Source organism: Alosa pseudoharengus, unplaced genomic scaffold (genome assembly GCF_046254945.1).
Source record: "Alosa pseudoharengus isolate Yale_2024_CS ecotype anadromous, Long Island Sound unplaced genomic scaffold, YU_APseudo_1.1 YU_APseudo_1.1_scf_2, whole genome shotgun sequence".
In the NCBI taxonomy this organism is placed as follows: Eukaryota; Metazoa; Chordata; class Actinopteri; order Clupeiformes; family Clupeidae; genus Alosa; species Alosa pseudoharengus.
In genome coordinates this window covers 30588301-30598657 of record NW_027468663.1, presented here as the reverse complement: position 1 = coordinate 30598657, position 10357 = coordinate 30588301, and the positions used below count along the sequence as shown (strand labels likewise).

Below are 10357 nucleotides of genomic sequence, written 5' to 3'. Positions count from 1 at the left end.
GCCATTTATTTCCAAGGTTTGGTAACACAGAAAAGAGTCTTCTATGTTTGTGCTAAGACTGTCAAAGCGTAAGCATTGTGTCAGTGTAACTGTGCTGGTCCCAAGAGCATGGATTTCTCTCTCTCTCTGTCTCTCTCTCTCTGTCTCCCTCTCTCTCTCTCTCTCTCTCTCTCTCTCTATAGGGGGCAATTCTATGTTCTACATGTTATACACCACACTGGCTTGGCTTGCTTCATTCTTCTCCATCAGTAGCAGAAAGGCACTTCTTTAAAGCAGGATGTTTGATTACTCAGGTTTGTGACTTGGTCACCTTGCTGTGCACTGTTTGTATTGGGTTTGGTGTGCGGAGCAAAAGGAAGCTTGGCTTCTACGGCTCAAAAAGGGAATCCACTTCTCTTTTTCTCCCTCCCTCTCTCTCCCTCTCTGGCTAGCATGTTTATTAGGGATGTCGTCTATCAAGAAACGCTCAGTCCATGTCATCATGGTTCTGGGTTGACTCATTGATCACCTGTGATAAAAGAGGAGATAAAGCAAATAAAGCAATGTACATGATCACTTTCATTTTTTTTCTTGTAAGCTGTACGTGCGGATGTAAATGTGGCAACTTTACCTGTCCATCTCTGGTCTCTATGGTCTTGATGAGTACCTTCTTGGTTGTTGTGGTTGAGCTCTCTAGTGGCCTGGACTCCAGCATAGATTCTGTGGTGACAGGATTGACAATAAGTTGACAAGGCTCAACCAGAAGTTGCAGAGGTCAAATTACTTCAAATTACAGGTCAAAAAACATGTGAAAAATAGGAGGGTACTCAGAAAAGTCAGGCATTGAGTCAACTGACCTCTTAGATTAAGAGAAGAGAAGTTTGGCATGGGGGTAGAAATTCTGTGAAGAATGAACAGAACAGATTCCATCAAGTAGAATTCATCAATAAAGCTCAATATGAGAGTACTTAGACAGCATCAAATACAGAACAGATAATACCACTACATTTATTTAACTATACACTTATACACTTCACTCTGTCTCAAATCAAAAGTGTGTGTGTGTGTGTGTGTGTGTGTCTCATCTTTATGTGTCACATCTTTATGCACTCTACACAGGCACCTGCTCTCCTCTCCCTCCAGCAGCTTCCTGTAGGTGGCGATCTCGATGTCCAGTGCCATCTTGACATTGAGCAGGTCCTGGTAATCCCGCAGGTGGCGCGCCATCTCGTCCTTCATGTTGCGGATGTCCTCCTCCATGCGGCCGATGGTTTCCTGGCTACCGGACACCTCCATGGAGAAGTTCTCCTCCATCTCTCTCATCTGCCGCTCCAGAGACTCGTTCTGGATCAGAGAGATGGGGGCATGAGGAAGGAGCCAGTCCAGTGCATATGAACACAACAGTATAGGCCTAATTATGAGTGTGAATTATGTATGAATTATAAAACCACTGAATATGCTCGGTAAAACAGACAAATTATTACATGACTACTTGTATATTCCTCAAACTTACATTCACAAAGCAGTCCGAGTTTAGATGACACTAATGAGAACAGACTAATATTTGTTCACTTCACTTTGTGTTTATGAATTGATTTATTCATTACCCCCATTTACTACAATGTAGTGATACTACACCTGTAGTACTGTGCTATTTGGGACACTCAATGCCCAGGCTGCAATAATTGGGCTTCAGGGGTATGGCTAGCCTAGAAATCTAGACGCACCCTAGCCGCAGCAAATGTAATTAGAATGTAACTAGAAAAAACAAACTCTAGTCAGGCCAATCACATCGTGTATAGAGTTGGTGGGAGGGCTTAACATAATGACAGCAGAGTTGCGACGGTTCCGTGTGAATTCCCTGCTACTTGAAAACAAAGAAGATGGATGCTGCTTTGAATCGGCTTTGGCTGCGACTCGAGTTAAGCTTTTTTTTAAGTTAGCAAAAGTTTGATCTACCAACTAGCTCCACTGGTGGGAAAACACATGGGACTCATGGGTTGTAGCGCTATCCTATTGCGTGCAGAGGGAATTTGAAAGACAACCGTTTATCCCGCCCCTTCGGATTGAGCACTGCCAATAGTGAGTTCCCAGACCCTACATCTTGATGTGGGTCTGGCTCGTCAGGCTAGGGTATAGCAGTTCTCCGTGGTGATGTTAGCCACTTACAGAGCCTTTAAGGGAATCCACCTCACAGGTAAGGGCCTGCACCTGACGACGGTAGTCATTAGACTCCTGCTTGGCCATACGCAAGGCCTCGTTATTCCTGGCTGCAGCCTCAGTCAGGTCAGCAAACTGCTCCGGTCAGAGGGAGAAGAGAGAAGTAGAGGGAGAGAGAGAGAGAGAGAGAGAGAGAGATGTGAAAAACAGAATCACTTCTGATTCAAACTTTTGGTGATATACAATACTATATTTCTATTCTACAGTCCAACATGGTGCCTGTTATTCCCTGCTCGAAATTGTGTCATTTTTAAAAACAATATTTGTGACCATTACTAAAAAGATGAATAAATACACACATTCATACAAGCAGGCATGTATGGACATGTACACTGTCAAACAAACACACACACACACACACACACACACACACACACACACACACACAACCAGACACACACACACACACACACACACACACACACACACACAACCACACACACACACATACACAACCAGACACACACACACACACACACACACACACACACACACACACACACACACACACACACAACCAGACACACACACAGAGAGAGAGAGAGAGACAGCCGCACACACAGACACACACAATCAGAGAGGGATTAGACAGTGACACTGCAAAGCATATGGGGAGGCTTAGAGAGAAAGGACAGAGGACATGGCTAAGGAGATGAGTGAGGCAACCGTGTGTGTGTGTGTGTGTTGTGTTTGGGGGGTGGGGGTGTGTTTGAGGGGTGGGGGTGCAGACAGACATCTGTGTGAGAGATTTGTCGAATCAGAGAAAGTAACCAGATCAAAGACTTTGCTCAAAGTTCTACCACAGCGTGATCTTTTGGCCTTCATTCACAGGTCTGCAGGGCTGTACAGTACAACAGTTTTGTGCCAGCATCTTCTAAAATTATTACATTTGCATACTTGCTTTAGTTATAATCATATACACTAAAGGAAGTGTTTTATGTAAACAACAGCCTAGTGCTTTAGTGCGGACCTTTGACTTGTACCACTCCTCAGACTCATGGATGTTCTTGGAGGCCAGGTTCTCGTACTGCAGACGCACGTCTCGGAGGGCAGCTGTGAGGTCGGGCTTGGCCACGTCCATCTCCACCTGGACATTCTGCTCCTGGATCTGGAGCTGCAGCTCTGCCATCTCCTGCAGGAACACACAGAAGGCAAGGTGGGGTCAGTTTGTGCTCCACTGGTCTGTGTGGGTGTGTGTGAGTGTGTGTGTGTGTGTGTGTGTGTGAGCATGTGTATGTGTGTGTTTGTGTATGTGTGTGTTTGTGTATGTGTGTTATTGTGTGTGTGTGTGTATGTGTGTGTGTGTGTGTGTGTGTGTGTGTGTCTGTGTCCATCATATGGTCAGCAGTGATTAGATCCACATCAAAGCCAGAGAGGCCAGCGGAGATTGAACCTCATCCAAGAGCTTCAACTGTCTGGAACATAAAAGGAGAGTACTGGACACAACCATGGGTACGACGGAAGACAAGAGGTCACGACTTGAGCAGTGCCTACTTCATCATGGAGCTTCTTCAAGAAGGAAATCTCTTCCTGCAGCGACTCCACCTTACGCTCCAGGTCCAACCGAGACAGGGCAGCATTATCCACATCCTAGACACAAGAAAAACAGCTACCAGTTATTCTCAAAAACTGTACAGAAGTATAATTACATACATGCAATGCAGACATATGTCAATAAATACATATGTCAATATATACATATAAACACATGGATGGATGGATATATAGTGAGAGACAGACAGAGAGAGAGAGATAGAGAGAGAGTATGTATAACTCCTCTGTGAATAATATATGAATATATTTTAGTAAAATGGGATTTAGAATATGCCAGAAAACAGCTGCCTGGCCAGGATCTGGTGTTGATGTGAGCCAGATGTGGGCCGCATTTGCCATCTCCCTGTTACACTAACCAGCCATCTCTGTGTTACACTACCTAGCCATCTCCCTGTTACACTACCCAGCCATCTCTGTGTTACACTACCCAGCCATCTCCCTGTTACACTACCCAGCCATCTCCCTGTTACACTACCCAGCCATCTCCCTGTTACACTACCCAGCCATCTCCGTGTTACACTACCCAGCCATCTCCCTGTTACACTACCCAGCCATCTCTGTGTTACACTACCCAGCCATCTCCCTGTTACACTACCCAGCCATCTCCCTGTTACACTACCCAGCCATCTCTGTGTTACACTACCCAGCCATCTCCCTGTTACACTACCCAGCCATATCTGTGTTACACTACCCAGCCATCTCCCTGTTACACTACCCAGCCATCTCTGTGGCTGCTAACCCTTCTGATATATGAGCCAAATCCAGCCAGCCTGGGGCAGCGAGGCCACTTGGCAAAACAGCGTCACAGGGCCTTTCCCCTGAGCTGCAGCCCTCGGCCACGGACACAACCAAACAAACACACACATTCATGAGCACACACACACACACACACACACACACACACACACACACACACAAACACACACACATACACACACACAGAGCGTGGGTGGTGTGGTCTCCCCTTCTTCTCAGTTCTTCTGACCCTGCAGACATATGCACACACACACACACACACACACACACACACACACACACACACACACACACACACACACACACACACACACACACACATACACACACACAGAGCGTGGGTGGTGTGGTCTCCCCTTCTTCTCAGTTCTTCTGACCCTGCAGACATATGCACACACACACACACACACACACACACACACACACAACACACACACACACACACACACACACACACACACACACACACAGATAGATATATACACACAAACAACGGAACAGAAAGCTAAACACACACATAGATAAAGAGATGCACACACACACACACTCTAGGCTACACACACACATACAGACACACACACACAGAGGCATATACACACAAACACACCCTAACTCTTGGCAACAGCCTTTGGCATAAACAGCCTGATTTGTCAGGCCATGGCAAGAGGGCTCTGGGCAGCGAAGCAGCTTTGCCCAACTCTAATACCCCAGACAAAGCCAGCCATTCAGTAGACATTGGCCTGCTGTGTACAGTCTGTCCTCTCCCCTGAACCCACACATCCAGGAGCAGGAAAGTCCTCATCCAGCCCACTCTCAAGGGTCAGAGGTTACTCACACACACACACACAGGGAAGTAAGAAGACCTTTATCATTTCTGTAGTGTGTGTACAGTGTGTGTGTACAGTATGTGTGAACAGTGTGTGTGTGTGTGTGTGCTGCTGACGGCTATTAGGAAATCAATAGAGGGTAATAGATCAGGCCGTGGCCTGTGTGTGTCTGTGTGTGTGTGTGGCAATGGTAACTGTAACAGACAGTAATAGAGTCAACACTATAAGGTTGGTGGCAGAGGTGTCATTAAGGTCACTTCAGGCCTTACTGCTACCACACAGAGGTGCCAGGGCAGCAAAGCAGCTCACGCCTAAATCCCTGCTCAGTGAGATCGAGTGGGGAACGGAGCAGGACAAGACAGCCAAAAACAACACAGTTGATGAAAAAGAGTTAATTTTCTAATTAGGGTGGGTGGGATCGGGGTAGCCCGTGTGTGTGTGTGTGTATGTGTGTGTGTGTGTGTTTAGACAAAATGAGTCAATGATTTTGGAAATATCAGTCATTTTCTAAACTCTTAAACACTGAAGAGTAGATTAACTGAATTTGAAATACTATTCACCTGGAAAAAATACATGCAAAAAGAAGACAACTTATACAGCAATTACCACTGTAAAACAAAGGGGTGCGCTGGTGTGCGTTCAGGACTAAACGAGTGCACTGCTGCAGAATGGAATGCAGCAAAAATAATTGTTATATCTTAATTATGTTGTTTCAGGTCATAGGTCATATTTGTGGAATGTTCTTGTTATTATTTCATCTATTGATAGGTTTAATTATATTATGCCCACATTCAGTGCAATATGAATAATGGTCCTTTATGTGTAAGACAAATAGACAAATAGTATGAGGAGTGAGTTGGTTCTGAAACAGCACGTATTTAGAGGAAACCATCTGACCAACCAACGTGAGTCCACATTTGATCCATACCAAACAGTAATGATATTTGATCATCCAGGTATGAGGAATGGATTGTATCCAGGTATGAGTAAATAACAGATTTAATAAATGTCTAATTTCACTTATCTTTCACCACAGCAAAACAACAGGCCTAGACCAGTGGTTCTTACAACTTTTTGTCTGGTGACCCCCAAAAAAGATTGGCCAGAAATTTTGTTTCACTTTGGATAATGTTGTGAAATTTGGCAGCGGAGGCAGAAAATGTTTTCTCTGATAGGTAGGCTGTCAACGCCAAAGGCATTAATGTCCATTGCAGCCTTTAACAATCTCATGTAATATTCAAGTAATAACAAGTACTCATTCACTCTGTAATTGCCAGTTGTTGCAAAAGAAGGCTGCATAGTCTTCTGTCACTGCTAAGCTCTCTCACCGCATCTTCCAACTCAAAAGTTATTGCTAGAGCCGCAGGTAGAGATTTGAGTGTAAACAGAGCATCCACTTTCAGAGACATGTCATGGAAACACTGTGAATTGTAGGCCCGGGATCCCACCCCCCAGTTTAAGAACCACTGGCCTAAAAGTCGACCCTGACACTGCCCCATTGCCTCTGTACACCCTGAAGTCTATCCGTTATTTTGACCGTCCATCCACATCGCTGCCCATGTATTCAAAATACTGACTCAAAAGTGGCCAAGAACCCTCTCACACATGGGCCCGTTAGCGCTGCTACACAGCTCAGAGTTTTCTCTACTGAGCTTGCAGCAAGGCAGCGGCTCTGCAGTTGTTTGACCATGGGACAGAATTTTTTATACTGAACTGATTTATTACTTTAAATTAGAGTGTAAATTAAAGTTGTCATGAGAATTATGGAGAATTAAGTTATTGAGTCAGCAAAAAAAGAAATCCAAAGGTTTTTGATGATGCATTTCATTGGAAATCTGAGGAGCATTGCACACATTTGGAGAATGGAACATAAAGGATTAATGCAAGCCATGAGGTGGCCTAGTACCTGTCTGTAACTCTGCATGTTATTCTCTGCCTCCTCGCGCTGGAGAATCTCATCATGGAGCCTACAAAAAAGAGAGAGACAGAGTCGGTACAGCTGACACTCCTAACTCATTACACTATAGAGGACCGGACACAGGGAGTGGAAAACATCACATCCATAATAAGCGTTACAGATGTTTGCTGTGGCCTCATCATTGTGTATTATCCAACCAAATGCAAAGATATGACAATTAAGCCTACAAGATCAAAGCAGATGTTCTGCCTGCATATTATACTTTAGCAAAATTATTAGTTGCTGTTTTACTTGTTTGTTTGTTTGTTTGTTTGTTGTGTTTTTGGATTTTACTCGTAACACGTAGGCTAAACATTGTAAGAAACAAAAAAACATACTTTGCTTTCAGGCGTTCGATGTCTTCTACCATATTGTCACGATTGACTTCCACTCGGGCTTTCTCAGTGGTCAGCTGGTCAACTTGGCGTCGCAGTTCGCGCATCTCCTCTTCGTACAGGTCGCCTATGCGAGAGGTGCCTTTCCCCCGCAGCTGTTCCAGTTCCCCGCTCAGTATCTTGTTCTGTTGCTCGAGATAACGCACTTTTTCAATGTAACTGGCGAAGCGGTCGTTCAGGTGCTGCATTTGTGCCTTCTCGTTGGTCCGGTTGGTCTTGAATTCTGTGTTGATGGCGTCTGACAGTGAAAAATCCAAGTTTTCTGAGGCTAGTCGGGGCATAGATGCGCTAGTGCGGGCCCGCGAAGTTTTGGTGGCGTAGACGGTCGGGGCAGAGGAGACGCCAAAAGACACCCGAGAGCGCAGCACGGGGGCTGAGAACTGTCGACTTGAGTAGCTGGACCTGGCGGTAGGTCTCTCCCCGCCGAACATTTTTCTGTAGGATGACTGGGAAGACATGTTGACTGGTACTCCCGACACTTACTGTTACCTCTTCCGTGCCTCTTCTTTGAATCTTTTTACCAACTGTCGCCTAACGTGGATGAAAATCCGACTGTGTCCTCTCGCGCACAGGCAGAACTCCCCAACAAGATTTCCCCGACGAGGACTGAGGATGAGGAACGCTATTTATACCGCGCTTCTTATGCAAATGAAAAGGGATCCCAGGATTTGAGTGACATTGTTCAGGTCCTATCAGACGAATCCTTAAAGAAATAAGATTTTGCCACCCTCTATTGTATGGCAATTCAGAAGTTTACAAAAGTTTACCCATTAAATATTGTCTAATCCTGCACTGGACATTTGCAAAAGGTCAGTTGAATATTAATCACAAGATTAATGAAAAAGCCTAAGGCTATTCTTCTTCTAGTCCAGATGTTGTTGTTAAAGAAGAGAAATGAGTAGAAACCCATTAACTAACAAAATTTAAACCCTAAAGCAGACTGATTCTCACTGTTGTGCTTTGCATTATTCCTTGTTTTTCGCCTTATTTATTTATCTACATATTTTTAATTCATAAATATATGAACAACCCCTAAAGAAAAACACAAGACAAGACAAAGAATCCATTCAGAAGTTTAATTCATTAGCATCTTTTCCCTTCAGAAGTAGTCCATTGTCTTAGCCTTAGAGGCAGTTTTACTAGACAAATCCTGCGCTCTCTATGGCTCCTAGCATGTCTGTTATCTAAAACTTCCTAATCTGATTTTCCAGGAAACTCATTTGTAGGATTTGTGTGTCACCTTCATGTGATTCCTCTTGCACATGGTGCATCGAAGTGGGCTTTCCATTACATTTTTGAAGGATGTTTCAACATAATGATAACACCAGTTGAATGAGGCATTACCTTTAAGTGTCAGTCACTGACTACCCATCAGTCATATGTATTGCTTTTTTATTCAGGTCCTACCCTATAATCTTCTTCCACCCTGGTGCATATGTTTTAAATCTTTCTCATTCATTGCTGATAGAGGTTTTCTGGTGTCAGACATTAGGTCAGTTTTATGATTGATTTCCCCAAAATCATGTTCCACGTCTAGCTCTGAGCAGCAATGCAGACAACTATCTATTTTTGACTGACAGTTGATCCATAGAGTTCTGACATTTCATCATTACTGTCATTGCAAATGTGCACTGGGGCAACTTATGGTGAAGTATACACAGACAGTGGCACAGGGGGTAAAAGGGTTTGATTATTTCTGTCTGGCAGTTTTTGATATTGGTAAACTTCACAACTATCACCAGACTGGCTTGTTCTCTCTTGTCCTCCCTCTCCTCTAGCTTCCCCTTCCGTCCATTCCCGCGTCCATACACAGTCCCGACTCTACTAACAGGATTCCAACAGAGTGAGTCAGACCGAGCCATACACTATCCCAGTCAATCAACCTGACTGTAGAAGGGAAGAAAGTAATTTGAATGGCTGTCGAGTTCATGTATCGACAAACCTTCACCAGGATGGAGGACTGCACCTTGAACTACAGTAGTGTTTTACAGGTTATCAACAATCCCTAGACCCAGATCCAACCAGCCTCATACCAGTAGAGTTAGCAGTGGGTATTGCCAAAGTCCTTTTAGGCAAGTCCCTCCACTCGGCGGCCATATACCAACGTTTTATGGGCACTCATCGGGCACAGTCTTTGGGTCGAACTGCGCGTGCGCAAGGCTTCACGACACCAATCTTGCTCCAGTGGCGAGATCACAACACACGATTGGCACGATGTCTTCACATCACACCACATGATTGGCTCAATGTATTCACATGTCGACGTTTTGCCGTGGGATATGTGTAGACAACGGCCATATTGGCGTGACAAACTAGCCCCATGCATTTCTATGGAGTATTTTTTGAGTGCTGTGTCTCCACATTAGAAAGTCTCTGGTATTGCACATGTGAGGTGGAAAAAGCCTGAACGGCAGAACTGTCTGTGTGCTAAAATCTCACTGTGATAATAGCCAATAACAGGCTTTTAACCCACCTGACCTCTTTGTCTGTACCAGGATCATCCTCAAATGCCTTCTGTGTCTTTATGATCCAAAATCCATGGCTGACAGTTTAGTACTCATTATTGATTGGCAGGTTTTTCCATTGAAATTCTATTGCTTAATGAAAGTTAATGCCGTATGAACTGCATTGATTCTCCAGACAGAATACCGAAGTGATGAAGTGACCAG

At 44.5% G+C, this 10357-nt stretch overlaps 1 protein-coding gene across 1 annotated transcript; it reads right to left on the bottom strand.

Moving 5' to 3' along the window:
- viml (vimentin like) lies at window positions 1-8269 on the bottom strand. The gene is made up of 9 exons (XM_076295917.1): window positions 7632-8269; window positions 7243-7303; window positions 3694-3789; window positions 3170-3331; window positions 2149-2274; window positions 1103-1323; window positions 837-880; window positions 611-699; window positions 1-508 (listed from the first exon to the last, which is right to left on the bottom strand). The coding sequence occupies exons 1-9, from the start codon at window positions 8144-8146 to the stop codon at window positions 467-469; spliced, it is 1356 nt and encodes a 451-aa protein (XP_076152032.1). The 5' UTR covers window positions 8147-8269; the 3' UTR covers window positions 1-466.
- Window positions 8270-10357: the final 2088 nt, after the last annotated feature.